At 43.8% G+C, this 20,880-nt stretch overlaps 2 protein-coding genes across 4 annotated transcripts; one reads left to right on the forward strand and one right to left on the reverse strand.

The window, feature by feature from the left end:
• Positions 1 to 343: 343 nt before the first annotated feature.
• nr2c2 (nuclear receptor subfamily 2, group C, member 2) lies at positions 344 to 10,849 on the reverse strand. Of its 3 annotated transcripts, none has more exons than XM_072366503.1 (15): positions 10,708 to 10,849; positions 8,995 to 9,078; positions 8,674 to 8,769; positions 8,359 to 8,559; positions 8,137 to 8,242; positions 7,882 to 8,061; positions 7,521 to 7,677; positions 7,316 to 7,406; positions 7,028 to 7,173; positions 6,779 to 6,950; positions 5,502 to 5,623; positions 4,578 to 4,717; positions 4,231 to 4,368; positions 3,103 to 3,208; positions 344 to 2,100 (listed from the first exon to the last, which is right to left on the reverse strand). In XM_072366503.1, the coding sequence occupies exons 2-15, from the start codon at positions 9,046 to 9,048 to the stop codon at positions 1,926 to 1,928; spliced, it is 1,884 nt and encodes a 627-aa protein (XP_072222604.1). In that variant the 5' UTR covers positions 9,049 to 9,078; positions 10,708 to 10,849; the 3' UTR covers positions 344 to 1,925. The 3 variants fall into 3 exon arrangements, with proteins under 3 accessions (XP_072222604.1, XP_072222603.1, XP_072222605.1); XM_072366502.1 differs by having other exon boundaries at positions 7,485 to 7,677; XM_072366504.1 differs by lacking the exons at positions 344 to 2,100; positions 3,103 to 3,208 and having other exon boundaries at positions 4,250 to 4,368; positions 4,546 to 4,717; positions 7,485 to 7,677.
• Positions 10,850 to 14,423: 3,574 nt separating this feature from the next.
• Positions 14,424 to 16,923, forward strand: b3galt4 (UDP-Gal:betaGlcNAc beta 1,3-galactosyltransferase, polypeptide 4). Its single transcript, XM_072366505.1, has one exon. The coding sequence runs from the start codon at positions 14,890 to 14,892 to the stop codon at positions 15,997 to 15,999; it is 1,110 nt and encodes a 369-aa protein (XP_072222606.1). The 5' UTR covers positions 14,424 to 14,889; the 3' UTR covers positions 16,000 to 16,923.
• Positions 16,924 to 20,880: the final 3,957 nt, after the last annotated feature.

Consider the following 20,880-nt stretch of genomic DNA (forward strand, 5'->3'; position numbering starts at 1 on the left):
CTGATTTAAACTGTGTTTTACTTCCTTTCCCCTTGAATGTTTACCTGATTGAAACAGAGATTAAGCATAAAAATCAGTTCAAATTGTCTAAGAAAAAAGATTCTTTGCCAAGAATGAAAGTAAAACTGATTTTTGATTTGTTCATCAATATGTGGATATTATATGATACATATTGTTAGCGAAGAAAGCTATTTTAGCCAATATTCCTCACTGATTTCAGCCAATATTCCTCACTGATGTCAAAGAATCGTCAGACTGATCAATTCCAATTTGTCAAAGCTAATCCTTTGACTAAAAGTAGCATTATTGTAATCTATTTCGAGCATGAACAACTTCAGTCACGTGATATTTCATGAATATTTCTTTATTTTGTTGAAAATGCGTGGCTTCAGAGAAGCAGGCCTCGGAGACTGGAATGCCGATACATGAGCTCAGTCATCAATACATTTGATTTATCATCTGTGAGGTAGAAATGTAGGTTTGTAACTATGTGATTCAACTTAAGCGGCAGATGAATGTGGTTTGAATTTGTCGGTGCGAATATTCGAAGACAAACATCTGAGAAAAAAACAGTACATTTACACAGTATAAAATGTTAACCATGGGTATTATACGCAGTCCACGTAAGAAAAAAGGGGGGAAAAACGCTCCGATATCCTCAAATGAGGCAACTGCTCGTAGTAAATATTTTAAATACTTTAAAGCCACAATAAAATGTGCTTAAGCAGACTCTTCATGCATAGCAATGCACTATAAAAACCATAACAAGGCTCCTTATTAGGACAGACGGCGACAAGATTAGAAAACCCTGCTTAAAAACAACATGCACTCATTTTAATGAAATCACATGTACGATGTGTCATTTCACCAGTGCCTTTACAAACAGTCTGTTGGGGGTTTTAAACCAAATCACAACTGACAGTTATTCCACAAGACATAATCCATGTATTTACATCTTCATTCATGTTGCTGAGCAGTTTACGCGAGAGGACGAGCCGCCGCTCGTCTCCACGCCGTCTTCAAGACGCCGCTGCGCCCGAGGCGGGCTTAACGCAAAATATCAAGTTTCTTTCTTTTTAACTCGGGGAAACCTGCCCAAACGTACTTTAAGTACACTTAGTATGCAACGAGCAAACGTATTCACAGCACAGGAAGGTTTAAAGCGAAAAACACGAGGTTTTTAGTCAGCCCGAGCGCCACAGAAGCTGAATAATGTAATAACGCAAACAAAAACAGTAGCACAGCTACGCAAAGCCAGACTTCTGAGCCCAAAGCTTTAAAAATAATCTCTTTCTTGAAAGAAATAATCGTCGTGGACAAAAAACGCACGCAGAGAAGGGAGGCGGGGCCAAGCGTGGGCGCCAGGCTGATGGAGAGAAAAGAAAAAGGGTGGAATAGTTTCATTATGTGCAGCACTTTAAGGCAGCTGGGATGCAGAAGGACAGCCCGTCTATTTTAACTTTAAGGATCAGAAGCTGAAAATCCAACTATTTAGATCCAATCAAAGAATTTCCAATTGATGTCGGAGAAAAAGGGGAAAACCGGGACCTCACAGTCAGAAAAGGTAGTCTTTGCTGGAGCCTGTGCTCACGTTAGCAAAAAGCTAGTATAAATAAGTAAATCTGAGGGGAAGGGGGGGGTCCTTAGTCTGTTTATATGAGTCTTACATTCAGGACTGGATACTGTCTGATACATCTGCATCAAAAGATAACATTTAAACATGTAGGAGATCAGGTTAGAGGCTCAAACAAATAGAAAACTATGTCAAACGGCTCTGTTAGGAGCCATTAAATGAGCTGCAGAGAACATTCCAGGTCGTCCTAATCTACCCAGCGTTCCCCAGCGAGCATCGGCCGCAGTTCATGGCTGTAACCCACAGAGTGGAGACTCACTGACTTTTAAATGACACTTCAGGCTGCTGAGAGTCACTCTGCTGAGTCAGAGTCCTGGCTGTTGTACTCAGCCGTCTCCATCTTCAGGATGTAGGGAATGATGCTGTCGATGGAGACGTTGCCGATCAGGCCGGTGAAGAAGAGCTCCTCTGTGATGCTCGGGTTCATAAGGCGCAGGGCGGGGAGACGAGTCAGGATACGCGTCAACCTGAGGAGGAAAATCATCTTGATTTCTTGTATTCACCCGATTATCCAGACAAGTGATGATCAAACAGAGTCCTACAACAAGCTGAATGTTAACGGATGACCTTCAGAAATCTGAGCAGCTGGACATTTATTTTGGCCCACAGCTCCAGGAAGCTTGACTTGGATTCAGATTTCTCGCCATCTGAGATCCTCTGGAAAGGCAGCTGGCTTTAATGGGCTTCATGCCAGAGTTTGACATTGTTTACTGGAGGATTGGGAACAAGCCGACTGATTTTAATCGATATATTTGTTTCCTGATAAAATATAGATTTTTCAGCCGCGAGTATCGACTTTTTCTTTTTTTTTTAAGCAAACTTTATTGAAAAGTCAGAATTTACAATGAGTGAAAACACCAAACATTAACATTATACAAAACAGTGGTAAATTAGTTATAAAAATGTTATATAAAGTGCATAACTCAGTGGTTTTGATGGCTTTTCTGTTTATAGATTGTAGGATTGTTGTAATTTATTGTTTGAGCTTCTTCTCAATAATTAAAAAAGATGGTTTGTGATCAGAGAATTTGGATTTGTGTTTATGGTATTTTGCAAGTAAAACAAGCAGGTTGATGATGTAATATTCACAAGATGAACATGAGTCTGAAGACACGTTTGTTTGTTGTCCTTCAGGTTCAAAGGTCAAAAATCAGTCCAATCAGCGACGATTCATGTCAAATCACACTGTCCCTTTAAGATCTTTCAGAAAATGATGTGTATAAAATCGTATCGAATCGAATCGTATCGAATCGAATCGTATCGAATCGTATTAAATAGCATCGAATCGTATTAAATCGTATCGAATCGTATTAAATCGTATCGAATCGTATTAAATCGTATCGTGAGATTCTTGTATCGCTGCAGCCCTAAAGCTGACGCTTCACGAAGCAACATTTGGGACCCTGAATTCTCTCTGAACTGTCCGTCAGAGTAACGCATCTCCTCTGGTCTTAATGCCGCTGAGGTACCTGTATGTGTCATCGGGATAGGTTTTCTGCACGTAGTCCTGCAGCTCCATCAGCGCCTTCTCCTGGAATTTCTCAATCTGCCCGCCGCTGTCCACACCCGGATGATCTGAGGAGTCAAACACACGACCAGATTCTGGTCCTTTACACCTTTCCCTCCTCAGTTTCAATGTCCTGTTATTTGATGTTAGCTACAAAGAGCTTAATGGAACGGCTCCATCTACTTGAATGCTCTTGCAAAGGCTTCTGTCCCAACTGGGTCCCTCCGTTGGTCCCAGGATTGTCGTCTAGCAGCTCCTACACCACGCCTAAGACAATCCAAACTCTGTTCATGTGCCGTCCCACGATGGTGGAATGACCTACCGAGCGCTACCAGAACAGGGGCGTCCCTGTCTATCTTCAAGAAGCTCCTGAAAACCCAGCTCTTCAGAGAGCATCTCCTATCCCAGCACTTACCTTGTACTTCCCTCCCCCCTCTATCTCTGCACTTTATCTTTCTGCTCTTCCTTCTATGCCTGCACCCTATCTCTACTCTGTCCCCTCTGACAGAGTCGGACTCCTGGGTTCCTTCTATGTAGCTTATTGTTAGCTTATTGTTAGCTTATTGTTAGCTTTTTATAAAGCTGTTATATCTTCATTTGTAAGTCTCTTTGGATAAAAGCGTCTGATAAATACAGAAACAGAAACATTCTTTGCAGCATATCTGCATTTAGCATTCAGCACAGGCCCTCCTGGTGTTATTTTGACTCCTTTATGAATGAATAAAGCTTTTTGTGACATCTATGCTGGTAAATTACGATCATATTCAGCCCATTAGAATCCCACAAACACATGTATCCTGCTTTGGAAGCGCTGTCAACAAAATATATTCAATTCAGTTTTATTTATATAGCTCCAAACTCTCAAAGCACCTGAATAAAACAGTTCAATTCAAGCCAAGTGGAGTTCAGCTCATTGTAGTTGTGTCAGAACGGTGATGGTGAAGCAGAGCCCGGACGCAGATATTCCAGCTGAAAGCTTCATTTTATTTAAATGTCCAAACCAAAAGCTGTTATATCTTCATTTGTAAGTCACTTTGGATAAAAGCGTCTGATAAATACAGAAACACTTGAGGGAAAGTCAGTGTCTCACCTGGGCTGAACAGCACAATGGCCTTCAGGTAGGCGTATTCATAGCTGTCCGTCTCCAGCCTCGTCATGCTGTTACAGAACTCCTGAAACTTCCAGATGTGCTCCATCACCTGCTTCACCCTCTCCCCTGACAGCTTGTCTGAGGAGAGAATGCCCAAATGTACATGTCACCATAGATGGCTCACTTAAAGCTGTACTGTCAGTACTGTCCTGTTTTAGAAATGTTTCTGAGAAATCTACAGCAACTGAAAACGCCTACAGTCTACCGAGCTAAAAGGAACATTTCTTCACTACGGTTTTTATGTGTGTGTCCTACTGTGAACTGATGACGAGGTCTTTGGTCCATACCATCCTGGATGCTGCTTTGCAGGTGGTTGATGATGGCAGCGAGGATGGTGGACAGGTTCATCACATGAGCGCACTGAGCCAGACCCAGAGTGAACAGCTCGTTCCAGCAGGCTCGCACCAGACTGGTGTTTGCCTCCTGACTGAGAAACAGAGGCAGGCAGGTCGTTATTTCACAGCAGAAAGCAGAAAACGGGGACTGGATCGTGTAGTGGTGTGACTGCCACCTTCCATGTGGGAGATCTGGGTTCAAATCCCCTGCATGAAAGCTACTATTACCTCCTGTAGGGGTCCTTAGGCAAGACCCCCCCTTACTCTAAAGCAGGGGTCGGGAACCTTTTTGACTAAGAGAGCCATGAAAGCAAAAAATTTGGAAATTTATTTCAACGAGAGCCATATAATATATTTTATATTTTAGTAGCTCTCGGCTCGCTTTCTTTCTGCCGTCTCCTGCCGGGTATTTTGATGCTAAGGTAGCATGGCGCGTGTCGAAGTGCCGCTTTACATTCGACCGTTTCATCGATGTAATTTTGTCTTTGCAAATTAGACACACCGCAGAATTTGCTCTCTCCACAAAGGCGAATTCTTCAGTCCATTCGGCCTGAAATGTACGATACTCGTCATCTTTTTTTCTTTTCGCCATCTTCTTCGTCGAAGGGTTAGCTTTGAGCTAATGACCGAGCAGACTGATTCAAAAGGGGGCGTTTACCTGTTTTACGTAGTCCAGTATCATCCAATTAAAATAATGCTCCTGCAGCCCTGAACAGGACATGAAAAATCGATGGATGGATTAAAACAAGTGAGAATATTTTGTTTTATCTGCGATGCAGTCATCAAAAGAGCCACACCTGGCTGGCGAGCCATAGGTTCCCGACCCCTGCTCTAAAGCGTCTGCTAAATGCATAAAAACATTCAATACTTTCTCACCCGAGAGCTGAGAAGGCAGGGATGGATCGTGCCCAGTGCATGGAGAGGAAGAGGAGTCTGGAAGCTGACTCACATATGTAGTGCACATTCAGGTACTCGGGCATCGGGCTGGGCATGGTCAGCTGCAGCAAACACAGACAAAGGTCATGGGATGAGCAGACGGGAGCAAACGGCTTAAAAAGAACGTCCTTGATGATGTCATTTCCTGTCGAGCTCAAATCAAAAGAGTGTCTGCAGACGGCAACAAGCCGAGTTTACCACTTTAGCCAGGAACAACCTTTCTTTTCACTGTTCTGCAGACGATTTACAAATCTAAGCCAAATAGTAACAGTGCAAAATGTTCTTTGTTTGATTGTATTTCTCACATTAAGCAGTGGTTGGCCCAACATTTTCTACATTTAAATGGTGATAAAACTGAATGTATTGTGTTTGGGGAAACTGTGGCGGCCGACTTTAGCACCTTGTCTTCAAAGCTCAGTTCAACCGTCAGAAATCTGGGAGTGACCTTTGACCTTTGACAGTCATCTGAAGTTTGACAAACAAATTAACAATGTTGTCAGGAGGAGTTTTTTCCAGCTGCGTCTCCTGGCCAAAGTTAAAATGTTTTTAAGCCATCCCTGCTCTAATAAGTTCAAGGTCAGACGACTGTAATGCACTTTATGTCGGCGTCTCCCAGACTTCTCTCAGTCGCCTTCAACTTGTGCAAAACGCTGCTGCTTCCCGTCTTTAACCAACACTAACAGACCTGTGCATATCACTCCTGTTCTTAACTGCCTTCACTGGCTTCCTGTCCTTTATAGAACTGATTTTAAACTTTTAATGTTTGTTTTTAAAGCTCTTAACGGCCTCACCCCATCGTATTTATCTGAGCTTTTAACTGTCTGTAACCCTGGCAGAGCTCTGAGGTCAACAAATCAACTTCTGCTGGAAGTGTTCAGGTCAAAATACAAGCCCTGGGGTGACCGAGCCTTTTCTGTTGCTGCCCCCAGGCTCTGGAATAAGCTCCCCCCCCCCGAGATGTGTCTTATTTCTGACCTGGGCCTCTTTAAATCTAAGCTAAAACCTACTTATTTCAGATGGCTTTTAATACGCAGTAGCATGGTGACTCTTTTATATTATCTTATTAAATTTTGCTGTATTTTATTGCTTTTACCGTTATTTTACTGTTTTTTTCTTATTCTTTTCTTTATTTATTATCTGCTGTAAAGCACTTTGGTTACACCGAAATGGACTGTTGTAAAGGGCTGTAGAAATAAATCACATTTACATTCACCGACCTTGAAGCCGACGTGGCTGTCCGTGAGCAGGGGTCCCTCCACCTCGATGATGGGCGTCTCCTGGTCCCGACCAATCAGCTGGATCGTGGTTCCACCGGCACACTTCTCGGCCAGATTTTGTTCAACTGCTGCCTCGGGTGGGTTGAAGACTTTGGCCAGAGTGTCGAAGGCACTGGATGGAGTTCATTTGAGACATGAGCATGGATACACTTCCTCGCTGTGTATTGTACGGTTTTACACTGGACTGACCGCGTTATCTCGCTGGCCGACTGTTCCTCGCGTTGGCTGGCCGCGGCGTCGCCATTGTTCAGGTTTTCTTTGAGCGAGTCACTCAGATTGGCCAGTGATGTCACTACATTGGCTAGTGTCCCCAGGTCTCCCTGCCCAGAGTCGATCTGAAGACAAACAGCATCACACAAGTCAGGCGAACCACGAACTATTATATGGAAAAAAGCTGGAAGAATCAGACAGGGAGCAGCTGAACGAGAAGACGTCGGGTTTACTGCCACAATCCCACTTTTGGGCCATCAGACGAACCTTGGAGTCAGTCGCCAGCAGCAAAGTTCCATCAGTCTGGATGACCGGCTGCTGGATATTAACCAGCATCCCCTGGTCCAGCAGGCTGGATCTGCACATGACACTGAGCACGATCAGAAACCACCTCACACAACACATCGGTTACAGCTCAGTAACCATAGTAACTCACGCCTGAGGTTTGTCTGCAGCACTGTTTTCCACTGACCTGGAGCCTTCTGTATCTGTATCAGAGATAAAGGTGGGTGTGGCGATAAGTGGGCTGTTTAGGTCCTTGCGAATGTAGATCTTTTGGGTGGAGGCAGCGCAGTTGGCGTGCCTCTCTCTGGGCACTACATCAATGGGCTTCCTCTCACTCTGGACAGCTGAAGATCAACAGCAAGCAGGCTTTATTTGCATTTCTGCCACGCTTACGACAGGATCAGATCAATCATAGCAACAGTCACCTCATCCTTTAATAACACTAAGAGTTTCTCCATTCTCCATCTAAGACTGAGATAATTCAATCCTACTCAAAGCCCTGATGTGTTTCTACAGACTTTCTTTTCCTGGTTTGGCTGCAAACTCACACTCCGTCTTCATCCCCATCTTAAGGCATTTCCTCAAGCGGCAGAACTGGCAGCGGTTGCGGTGGTGCTTGTTGATGACGCAGTCCTGTTTACTGCGGCAGCTGTAGGTTAGATTCTTCCTCACACTCCGCTTGAAGAAGCCTTTACATCCCTCACAGCTGACAGCTCCGTAGTGACGCCCTGAGTGCAGATAAAGCCACAGAGTCACAGCTGGCACAGAGGAACTGAACATGCAGAGCGTCATGTGTGCAGTACCTGAAGCTTTGTCCCCACACACCAAACAGTATTCCACCGGCTGAGGTCGGCTGGCATCTCCCGACTGTCCGAGCAACCGTTCCATCGACACTGGGTCTGTGACAATCTGGAAAGCAAACACAGGCCATTAGACTTGAGTTTAACGCATCAGAACAACAGCTAAAAATAAGACACTGCCAGCAGCGCCGCTGCATTACAGGGTGACGTCACGGGAAACTGTACCTGTATTCTTCCCGGCATCAGGCTGTCTGCAGCAGTGAAGATGAGCTGCTTCGTGTTGTGACTCTCTGGTGAGGCCAGGATGACCTTGCTTGCCCCTGAGCCGTCAGCTGTGGCGAGGATGAACTGCTGCTTGGGAGCACTGGACGGGTTCATCGCGGTCACGATCTGGATCTTCTGACCGGTCTGCTGGTCAGTTACAATCTGAAGGTGTGAGAGATGGAGGAGGCAGACAGAAAGGGGAAAACACACTGGTGTCAACATTCAAATGAGCTGAACTGAAGCTGTGCTGGTGCTAAAAAGGATGGCATCAAATACCTGAATTTGCTGTGGTGTTGCAGCCGGCTCAGAGGAGAGGACCTGAAAGCGCTGTGGAGACTCACCCATGGCTGAGTCTGACGGAGAGGACGACCCCTGAAGAGGTTTCACAGAAAGGATCCAAGTCAACAAGCAGGGGCCAAACAAATAAGCTTTAATCTGTCAATCATACATCTGCTGAGGGAGCGGTGTGCAAACGTGTGTCTCTGAGGTTAACATACAGTCCAAGGGAGTCGGATCATGGTACCAAAGCAAAGTTTGAAAGAGGTTACATTGAACTATTAAAGCAGCCACACAGTGAAACTCTTCCTCTGCACTCACCTCTGCCTCAGAGTCTGCGTTCTGCTGAGAGGGCAGCTTCAGGTTGGTTGTCATGACGATTTGAGGTCATTACTGAGGTCCGTTCTGGAAGGATGCCAAAGACATCAAGCAACCACAAAAGTGTCACAGAAGAATCGGGCAGCAGCACATGCTGTCGGGTCGCAGACGACGCGTTAAAAACCCAGAAGACCTAAAAGTTTCAAATGTTTTAGATGAAAAATGTTGCATCCGTGTGAAAAACTACAGAAGACACCAGCTAGTCTCGTGTGTCCTTCCAGAAAGGCTCCAGCCAGGTGCTGTTTTGTTCGCTTTTGCTCGTCTCCGTTATGTTTTTGTCTTAAACTTCTTTCGAATATTTGTTGCTCTGTGGTTTAGAGATTAGAGAGAGGAGACTCTTGGTCTTCCTTTCCTGGGGCGCTTGATGGTTTTAGCGCCTGCATTTGGGGACACATTCAAAGTTTTTGCACTTTTCCAGACTGACTGAGCTTCAGTTCTTAAAGTAATGACGGACTGTCGTCTCTCTTTACTCTGCTGATTGGTTCTTGCCATAATATGAATTCTCACAGCTGTCAGCTATGTACAAACCTGACTTCTGCACAACACGACTAATGGTCAAAACCCCATTAAGAAGGCAAGAAATTCCACAAATTAACCCTGAGAAGGTGCGCCTGTGAGGTGAAAACCGTTTCATGAAGCTCTCTGAGAAGGCTGAGGGTTTGCAGCGCTGTCAACAAAGCAAAGGAGGCCTACTCTGAGCAATCTCACGAGTTATTTCACGCTTTTTTGTTTTCTACTAACTCCATATGTGCTCATTCATAGGTGTGATGCCTTCAGTGACAATCAACAATGTAAATAGTCGTGAAAATAAAGAAAAACCCCAAAAAAAGCATATTTGCATCTTCCTCAGCAGGTATATACGGTCGCATTTTCTCCTTTTTTTCTTCAATCCATCCAATTTGTGTTGTTTATTGTCGTCTTTGTTTAATTAGTATTAGACTCCAATCTGACAGCCGAAGCGACAATTGATTAATTAACCTGTGATTCTCTGCAGGTTCACCGGCAAAAGGGAGGAGTATGCGGTTTAATCTCGTGCACTGATTGGCCCAACGACATGTCAATCAAACACTCCAAACGCGTCACAGCGCAGAACAAAATGGAGACTCTGGCAGTTGGCCAACAACACAGCAAACGTTATGATAAGTTGTTCATTAAAGGAATTTTCTTTCTGCACGGCAAAGTGTGAGGCTGTTGATTTTCTGATGGTGAATGTAAAAATATAGCGGTGGTGAATAAAACACGGACATTTTAATTCCCATCCACTCCTATCCCCAGGATGGCAAAGGTAAAAGGGTCGAGTTCACCCGCAGAAGCTAAAGCTGAGCAACATTAGCTATGACAGCTAGCTAAACGCAAGAAAACACGGGCTGCTCAGAAAGACACGAATGTGTCCGTGTCTCCCGTCGTAACAGTCATTTCAGTGTGCAGGGACCACAATAAATTAAGTTGACAGCGATGTCAAGTGTTAGCAGTCAGTTAACCCGACCGGAGTAGCTGGACTGCACCCTGCTTTCCGCGGTTCATGCCCGGATGCCGAGCAGGCGTTGACGGACAGGAAGGGAGTTCCGCATCGGCTAGCTAACAAGCTAGCCGGGAGATTAGCTGTGCGCGTTAATGATCCACTATCACTGTTTTGCATCCAGGACGGACACTTACCTCAAGGAAGCCGCGGTCACGGATTTAAGGCGCTGTGCTATTTAAAAAAAAAATATTTGTTGTGGTTTTCTTCTGCTAAAGGTCATAGTTCGTGACCCCGCACAGCCCGCACGCTGATGATGGTTGGGTTTTTTTTTTTCCACCCTCCTGCCTCTCGCGTCCCCGCGTGCCTCCAACCCCCCCACCCTCCAGACAGGGGTGACGTCATTATGTCTGGCTGTCTAAGGACTTCATTGTCAAATTATCAGAGAATGAATGTGGATAAAGGGAAGTTTGATTAAACTTTGAATTCATGCGTTATTAGTTAACTGAAGCACGTTGGTCTTCTGTATTCAGAGATAACTTCTCACAGTAACTCAAAAACTACTTTAAAATTTAAATGACACACAATAGGAATATTATACTGTTTTTTTTATTAGATTGTTGCCTATGTTTATTTTTGTTACAACATAAATTTGTCATCTTCGTCAAGGAAATATTCACAGACACATTTTTCATAATTACTGCTATTTTCTTGTGTTTTTTTAATGTAAATCTAACAGCATCTCTGCAACGATCAATGATCGTACTCACAGCTGTTAAATATTGGTCAGAAACATCTCACCTGTACTTATTTCATCAAATGTTATGTTCTTAAAGCACTGGCTTACATCACCACATATAGGCCTGTGTAGACTTGTTTTATTCCTTGGTTTTTAATTCCATATGTGAGTTAATTTAGTTTCTGGTTTGGTTTCTATTTGTTTTAATTGTGTGAATGGATCAGGGTTTTTTCCCGGTTCTTCACAGATGGGGGACATCGATTCATTTTCTATATCCACTTCATCACGTTCAGTATCACGGGGGGTGGGGGCCATCCTGGGTGTCATTAGGCACGGGGCAAAGTCAGCTCACCAGTCCATCTCAGGGCCATGCACACTCTTTCTCTTACCTACAAACCATTTTAGAATAACCAATTAAATGTGAAATTTCCAGTTGTTTTTAGGAATCAAGAGAATAATGAACTAGTTCTTCATGTATTAACCATTAATAATAATTATGAAGCTGCTAATCATTGATTACTGATCATTTGATTGAAGACACAGTAAGAAACAGACTTGTTGAAGAATAATGACTCCTTAATAAGCACTTTTCCTAAAATATCAGGGCTGTATAATGGGAATTACTGGAGAAGTGAATGAATTATACAGGAAGATGAGCTCTTGAACAGCTCATATCCATCACACTGACAACTTTCTTCATGGTTCCTGGTAAACTCTGGGCCAGCAGGTGGGCAGCAGAAAACTTTGCAGTAACAGATGATGTTGAGTTATTACTACGACACAGAACCAATGTCCATTCATTTGATGTTTACATCATTATTCTTTCTCTTGTTTGGGTTACATGGATGTCTTGGCTTACAGTTTGGGTTGCATTACAGAAACAGCTGGTCTAAAACTCAAATAACTCACAGAGAGACAGACATCTGAGCGGATGAAACCGAGATTTCACTGGATTGATGGAAAAAGCAAAAAGAAACTACAGCAAAAATGCTTTGGATGACGAAATGATTAAAACTACAAATATTAGCAAACGTGCTACATGCTATATATGCTATGCTATTCTGGCTTAGCTACACGTTCAGGTGTGCTGGAGGGAGGAACTTCCACAAAACCTGCCTTCACAAATAGACAAAAACACCGTCATGACAAGATGCTGCGTCCGGATCCGTTGAATCACTTACATTTGATTTTAAATCACAACAATTTGAAGTGAACTTTGTTTTCAACCATTTAGATCAAATCTTACAGAAAACCTTCTGATTGTCTCTGTAACCGGTTCGGTTCTAGTGTTGTCTGTGTTTTTATGAACCTGAACAGGCCCAGACCAGGATATCTTTCTCCGTTTATTCTGACGAAAGGTGTAAAAAATCAACAAAATCCTTCGGTCAATCCTGATCAAATACAAATTAAAATGACACAGAAATATGTGTCAACAGCAAAAAGGGGAGAGGTAAAAGCGTGAGACACATAAAAGTGAACGTTGAGGTACAAAAACTGAGTCTCAGGAGGTCAGACATGTCAGGTAATAACTATTTTAATTATAAATCTACATATTACTGCTGTATAATTGACTCTGTTACATCTCCACTGACCCCGAACTACAGCTTTAAAGCTTTATTCCTCACAGTATATCCATTCAGAAGTCCAACACAGTCCTGAAGTGTTGGACTTCTCCTTTAAACTCGGCCTTTCAACAGTCTGAAACATTTGGAGGCTCATGACACTCAAAATACAACAAAGAAGACTAACGACTGTTGAGCAGCTCGACTCCTTTATAAGGCACTAAATGGGGAAACATTCCTAAGGGTCCTGCGACTGGTTTCATCAGTTCCAAGACATTTGTGGTCTGTTGTTAAAAGAAGAGGAGATGAGTAAAATGTCTCTCTTTCAACACAAAGAAAAAGACTCTATTGTTGTAATAATTGTTGCTTCCCAGATATTTTTGGAATAATGTTGTAGATAAAATGTCCCGGGGGTCAGTTAGCTTTGACACAATGGATCCAGAGCGGTAAGCTCCAGGAGACAGGACCCAGAACGAGGAGGGGATGTTGTTATGGAGGGACTTTTGGTTTTCTTTTTACCTTTTATTTCATTCTACTTCATTTACAGCACACTGGTTTTTAAGAAATGCTGTAATTACAGTCAGGCGGTGATAAGACTCCAAATAATCTCTGGAGGTCCACAAATGGTTGTGTAGAAAAGAACCAAAACGACATCCTGTAAAAAATAACAGTGGTTTATATAGTTAAGTTTCACCTGTAACAGAGACACGATTCACATCAGAAATCAATTTAATTTCCTGTTTTGGTGAGTGTCAAAGTGTCTGATGGGTATGAGGTGTGTCTGTGAGTTCAATATTTCACTGTTTTTCATGCAAAATCAAAGGTTTTTACAGAATTATTTCAAATTCATCCCACTAGTGCGTGAGACTTTGTTAGTGTTTGTGTTTTTGAGTTTCATGTAAATGTCTGAAGGCAAAGTTTGTTTTTTTCTGCAAGCTTTCGAGGTTTTGAGCAGAGAGTTTGGACCTTTTGGCAGAGCGTACGTTCACGGACATCTGCTTGGAGCTTTGGAACTCTTAACTTCCAGAAATCCGTTTCAGCAGTCGAGAAGAAACGTACAAAACAAACTGGGGGCTGTGCGTGACAAAAAGAAAAAGAGACAGAATTTCACACCGTAAACACTACCACTGAATGACCGCCAGGTGTCGCCCTAAACCACCCGGTGTGGAGCGGCTGGCTGCAGGGAGACAAACGGACAAAGCAAAGCTTGAAACAGCAATGTGAAACATGTTTTATTTTCATTTTTCTGATTCTTTTCGCCGGGTTTGGTTGGGATCTTCTCTCTGATGGTATTTTCAGTTGATTTATCATCTTTGCGGACTCCATTGTAGAGGCATCAGGGCCCTCCTTTTTGCGCATCTCCCTGCAGGTGCTTCGCCATTGTTAGCCTTCAAACCAACATTGTTGCAATAATTGGATTATATTTATGTATTTGGGAATAACAAAGGACAGGTCTTCCACAGCATAAGTACACAAATGAATTTATGGTGTGGCTTTTTTTTTCTTCATATAAGAAGGCTATAATTGCAATATTTTTGACAAGTATTTGCCAAAATAAAAAATATTTATCCAGTCCATCATATTTGCATGAATGCGGCATACGTCGGACGTCCCATCGTTTATCTTGAGGGCGGGCATGGAACACGCAGCTTTAAAGAGGTAGACAGCCGTTGCATCACGGCACCGGAGTGCTTAATTGCACATAAAGGCAGAGCGATCATCTGTGCCACAGCTCGACCGGGCTGTAGCTCCCAGTTCCAGTGAAGAGTCGGGCCAAACATCGCTCCAGGCGGCTGCCACATCGATCGCTCCATTTGCGCAGCTGCGTATCCCACTTTTTCAACACAGCGTGGGCTGCTGCATCGACACAAGGCTGCCAGCTGCTGTACTGCGTCCCCACTGACGCTCTCTGCGACTGCAAACCGGGGTCCGGAGGTGAGGGAACGCACAAAGGGCGCGATGACAGGGGAGCTCTTCTTGGCGTGAAGGCGCAGAAGGAGACAAGAGGGAGAAACTGGGAGGTTTGCAGCAGCTACAGAAATCTTCAGAGCTGCGCAGTGGGAGAGGAGAGATCGGTCATGGTCGGACGGGGCTTGTGCAAACCGAGATTTGGAAAGCGTGGGAGTAGGCTCGGGTTTTTGCCATTTCTGTGCGCAGTTGTGCTGTGTGCGGCCCTGCTCGCTCTGCTTTTTGTGGACTTCATTGAGTCATGGGTCACCTCAATGGGCTTGAGCGCAGCGTTGGAGCCTCGCGCTGGCATCATCCCGCCGCAGAGCATTCCTCCCACCCGACCCGAGGAGTTCCTCCTCATGCCCAGTCCGCTCGTATGCCAGCGAGCCAAGCCTTACCTCATCACCATGGTCACCTCGGCTCCTGCCAATCAGCGGGCACGCCAAGCCATCAGGGACACGTGGGGAGGGGAGGTGGAGGTGAGAGGCCTGCGGGTCATGACCCTCTTCATGGTGGGTGTGGTATCTGACCCTGGACTCGGTAAGCTCCTGATAGAGGAAGCTCGGGAAAGAGGAGACCTGATTCAGGGGCGTTTTTTGGACACCTACTCCAACCTCACTCTGAAGACCCTGTCCATGCTGGGCTGGGCCCGCCGGTTCTGCCCTCAGGCTCACTTCATGGCCAAAGTGGATGATGATGTCCTCTTCAATCCCGACGCCCTCATTCACTTCCTGAACAAAAGCCGTAACCCCTACGAACAGGGGGACCTTTACCTGGGCAGGGTGCATCTCCATGTGGCTCCTGACCGCGACCCGGGCAGCAAGCACTACCTCCCAGCAGGGGCCTACCCGCCGTCTGTCTTTCCAGACTATTGTAGTGGTACAGCCTACGTTTTATCCCGCTCCGCATTGCTCAAAATCTCCCTGGCAGCCTCCGTGTCACCTTTATCTACACCTCTGCCCCCCGAGGACGTTTTTGTAGGCCTGTGTGCCCGGACAGCCGGAGTGCTCCCCTCACACTGCCCTCTCTTCTCCGGTGGGCCAGTTGTGCCGTACGGACGCTGCTGCTATCAGGCCATGGTGTCCATCCACCACATCTCACCCAGGGAGATGCTGCAGCACTGGGCTGACGTACATTCATCCCCCCGCTGCTCCTGGCTGAGTCAGCGGGCCTCTCTGGGGATGTGCAAAGTCAGGGCGATGCTGGGCTCAGCTCTGGGGCTGGAGCAGGGTTTGTGAGAGCTAACAAGAAGCCAGACTGGACTCACTGGGACTTTGCGTCGCTTTAGTACTGTGAACAGCACAAGTGCTCTTCATTGAAGTGAATCTACCATGTGCACTGAGAGAATCTCTGTATTTTTTAGAGCTTTATTTTTTTAAACACCTGATAGATTTAACTTGCTTGTTTTTGTTGGTTTTGTTTGGCAGACACTAGGATCATCTGCCGGTAGTACAGAGAGCTGCCAGAGTAATAATGCCAGTAACACTGACAAACTTTAGCCAGAGAACAAACATTACTTGCTGTAATCATACATTGGAGGAAGTACAGCTGCTTATGTGATGAATGCACAAAGCAGAAATGACCTCCGACACACTTTTTCGGATATTTATGGACTGCAACCCTCATATATTTAACCACCTTTGCAGTCTGTCATCAGGTACTTCAATTTTTGTGGGTAGCCTAACTGACTAAATGCATGTCTTCACAAACCCATGCAATAGATATAAATGAACATACGGTTAGTCAGTTAGATAAAACTAATTATCTTTAAAATGATTTAAGCAAAACAACTACAAATTAGGACTTACGCACATTAGGATAATCGTGTTGTAATGCAACAATAAGGACAGGATTTGTGCTGTCTGAGCCTGGTGACGTGGCAACTGAAACTGGAGACAGTGCGATGTCATTTTTCAGCTCAGAAAAGAAGCAGAGAAAGCTGCTTTTCTGTCATAGGCTTCGTCTGCAGCCATGAAATTGATGTGACAGAGAGCTGTAGGAACAGAGGTTATTTTTAACCCTTAAGTGCTATTGAAACATTTGCAGTGATGTGTCTGGGTATCTGCTACACTCCTTATAAAGGGGACGTCAGTGTGTTTGCACTCAGGAAATATATGTATGATTCAAACAAGCACCAATAAACCACCACATCAGAGCAAAAACTGGTCGACTTTCTTTCAACTCAACATTTCAGGCGATTTAAACTCACACTTTTCTTTTCAATCGAATACCGACTCATTGCTTTTTAATAAGCTTAATAAGCTCATAGAATATCAAATAGTTAACAGGCTAGCCAAAACTATTCGAGTAGTCTGACCAAAGAGCATTACACTTAGTTTATACTCCTCCATAAAGTCGATGGCGTCGATGTGACGTCTTCACTGAGTTCTGCGTTGAGGCAACACGTTGCTCTGCAGTTCACCGCCATGCCAGTAGGGGGCGTGGCTGAGTGTTTGTGTGGTTTCAGGGGTTAAAGTCAAATCCTTACTTTTTTTCCAGTCACAGTTAACAACAGTAACCGACGGCAACCGAGGTGGAGCAGCTGTATTTGCATCAACATTGAAGAAGAAATGCTTAAAGTGGAAATGTTGAATGTTCACCGCCATGCCAGTAGGGGGCGTGGCTGAGTGTTTGTGTGGTTTCAGGGGTTAAAGTCAAGTTAAGTTGCAGTAACATTGAGATTTCTGCCGGATCTCACTGAACGTTAATTTTCCTGTTATAATCTGACACACTGCGCCGTCCTCGGTGCTCTTAGTTGAAGCCGAGTCCAGTGGTGGACATTTTGAATGATGCCGCTCTGCTCTGTGGCGTCCACAGACTCGAATGCTGAGAGGAGGATGGCTGCGGTCCGACCTTCTTACAGTCAAACACGGAGCAACTTTCTGCTCTTAAATTGACTTTGTGCAGGTCAAATAATTCATTAAATGAGTCGTGTTGCTGCCTTAGCAGCGGTGACTTTTTGGCAGATGTTGCATCGCGCTCTGTTGGCATCAATCTTGGTGAAATGGAGCCTCGCTTTAGATCTCGGTGGCGTTGTTTAACCGGTTCTACACACACACACCTACAGCTCCTACAGTTCCCAACGCAGATGCACGTGAACCCGTCTGTGGGCGTAACCACATGTTCCTGCAGCAAAGTGTAACGCTAATACAGCCAATCGAGGGCAGCTCGATCAGTTCTTGATCTTTTTCCGGTCACAGTTAACAACAGTAACCGACGGCAACCGAGGTGGAGCAGCTGTATTTGCAGCTGGAGCTCATCAGCATTGAAGAAGAAATGCTTAAAGTGGAAATGTTGAAGCGCAGGCGACAGAGAAGACGTTTGTGGAGGTGCTCTGTGCCACGGGTGAATTTACAACCTGGATGAACAAATGATGTTTCAAATGTCAAAGAGCTTCTTCAGCCGGAAATTACGCTCTGAGCGGACCAATCACAGCCCTTACGGCCCACGTCTTGTAGTTAGAATTTTTTGGAGGTGCTCGTCAGGCTACGGCGTCGGGGTCCACGTTGACGTCGTTTAAATGACGGAGAAGTATAAACTATGCTTTAAGCTGCGCTTCTTAGGGCTGTGAAGTCCTAATCGACTGGTTGGTTGATACTTCTGGGTCGACCAGTGTTGGTAATAACGGCGTTAGAGAATAACGGCGTTAGAGAATAACGGCGTTACTAGTGGCATTATTTTTTTCAGTAACGAGTAATTTAATTATTTACTTTTCCCATCATTGCAATGCTGTTGCTGTTACTGCCAAATACAACAAGACAGCGACGCCAGGGAAATTCAACGGTAGCATCCTCAAATTGGAAGAACCGGCTCTACTTCTCGATCATTTTTAATTAAAGGTAAAAATGTTCCTGTAACATGCAGCTAAGCCCAGGAGAAAAGACTTTATCCACGTCTACCTCAAGCAACTCGAACCTTAGGAAGCATCAACACATGCTGACACGGCAGGCTGCAATTTACTGAGTTCAAATAAACACCAAATGTTCTAAAATACTGTAAATAGTGTTTTTATTCTTCAATCAGTTAAAATGAACATCTTTGACGTCAAAGACGTTACAGAATATAACACATAACACAGCGTATAGAACATGAAAAATAACATCACCGTTACTTTGCTGAGTAACTAATCAGGGATGGTCGCCTTCAAACAGCCGATGATAGATGGTACAGGAAGACAGCTTATTCTGGCAAGAAATCGGATCGGATCGGGTTACTTGCGATCGAATTAAGACCCCGATCGATAACTCGATCCAAATGGACACTGCAGACGACAGCGGATCGGATCGAGCGTTCTGCGCATGCTCCAGATTTTTTCCCGCGATCGTCACCCGGAAGTCGAAGGAGACGATATTACTGTTGTTGTCGCTGCTGTCAGAAAGAAACAAACAACGCGATGGAGAATCGAGTTAATCTCATCATGTAAACCCACTGAGTGTTAATGGCCAGAAACCCTGCTACCTTGGCAGTGCAGGCATCACCAATTATAGCCTTATTTCACCCATTAACACTTAAGGTATCCCATGCAGTGGCTGTGATATTGTTGCTTAACAGAATATTTTATCTGCCTCCTTCCAGACATCTCTCCTACGTAACTGTTCTCCTTTCACAGCCACACCTTGTTGTAGAGAGATGTGCTACACTTATCCACACGGCTGCTGCCCCACAGATAGAGAGCCTCATGATTGCATGTCAGAAATAACTCAGTGTTTTACCGAGACCAGACTTAATGAATGAAAACGCAGAAACTCAATGTTTATTTGACAGATTAAGCAGGAAAAACCCTGATGGCAGAAATGCAACATGATTTGCTGTAGTAACAGAAGCTGAAGTTCTCTTTAAAAGACCACTACCAAAAAATGCCTCTGCTCAAGCAGCTGAAATCGGTAGATATAACTGAAGCTTGTAAATTAAAGGACAAAAAGGTTGTTAACGTTTATACTGACAGTCAGTATGTTCTCAACTGTACATGTGTGCACAGCAATGAAAAAACGGGTATGTTGACATCTACAGCTACATTTATAAACCATAAAGGCTTGATTTTAGCATTATTAAGTTAATCAATTGCCAATCAATTTGTAAATGTGCTGCAAATCCAAAACACTGACTCTGTCTCAAACAGTAAATAGAAGAAGAGACAAAGAAGTTAACTTTTATTTTACTAATTACTAAAAAAAAACACCAATAATGATAAATAAATAAATACTTTTTTGTCTAACAGGTCAAATATGTGCAAAACACAATCCACCATAAGCCAGTGTCCCCTTTTTAACCCTTTTTAACACATTTGTATGGATTTAATTATTGTGTAGATTTCATTGGACTAAATTAATGTGAAACAATTAATGTGAAAACAATTCTTCCAAGTGATAATAGAGGTTTTTACCAAATGGGTTGAAGTATTTGCATGTGCAGAAGCAAAAGCACTGGTAAAATAAATCATTTCTAGATTTGAAATACCTGAAAAGATCTACAGTGATAATTTGACACGCTGTAAACAAAGTCATTTCACTGATGGCAAAGAACTTAAAATGGACCTTAGAAACCACAGTGCACATCACCCACAGTCAGCAGGTTTGGTGGAAAGATACAATAGAATAATTAAGTGAAGATTGAAGAAAATCATGGAAGAAACGGGAAAAATTTAGTTACTGTTTATCATCCTAAACATGGTTAAAACCATTAAACAGATGAAATAAATGAACGGCCTCCATCAGGAAAGCCAAATCAAATCATTATTTAGAATTAATTCACCGCTCTCATTCAAATTCTCCAAATTTTGGACGGCAGTGACTCAGTGGAAAAATAAAACTGCCAATTCTTTACCCACACATGTATAATATAATAACCTAAGCTACCCACCCAAAAAGAATTTGTGAAGCATTTAACAGCCATTTTGCTGCTGTTGGTCATTTGTTTGAAGATGAACATACAGGATCCACATCTTCTAATAATGCTTCTTCTTACACCCCAAATCCCATCTCTCAGTTCACATTATTCAGATAATCTTGATCCACTCTTTTTAAAACTCTCAGCACCTTTTATCACTGAGCAAATAACATACATATTTAACCTTTCTTTATCAACTGGTGTAATTCCCAGTATCTGGAAGTCGGCTCATG

This window comes from Leuresthes tenuis, unplaced genomic scaffold (genome assembly GCF_036924035.1).
Source record: "Leuresthes tenuis unplaced genomic scaffold, fLeuTen1.0.hap1 SCAF_16, whole genome shotgun sequence".
In the NCBI taxonomy this organism is placed as follows: domain Eukaryota; kingdom Metazoa; phylum Chordata; class Actinopteri; order Atheriniformes; family Atherinopsidae; genus Leuresthes; species Leuresthes tenuis.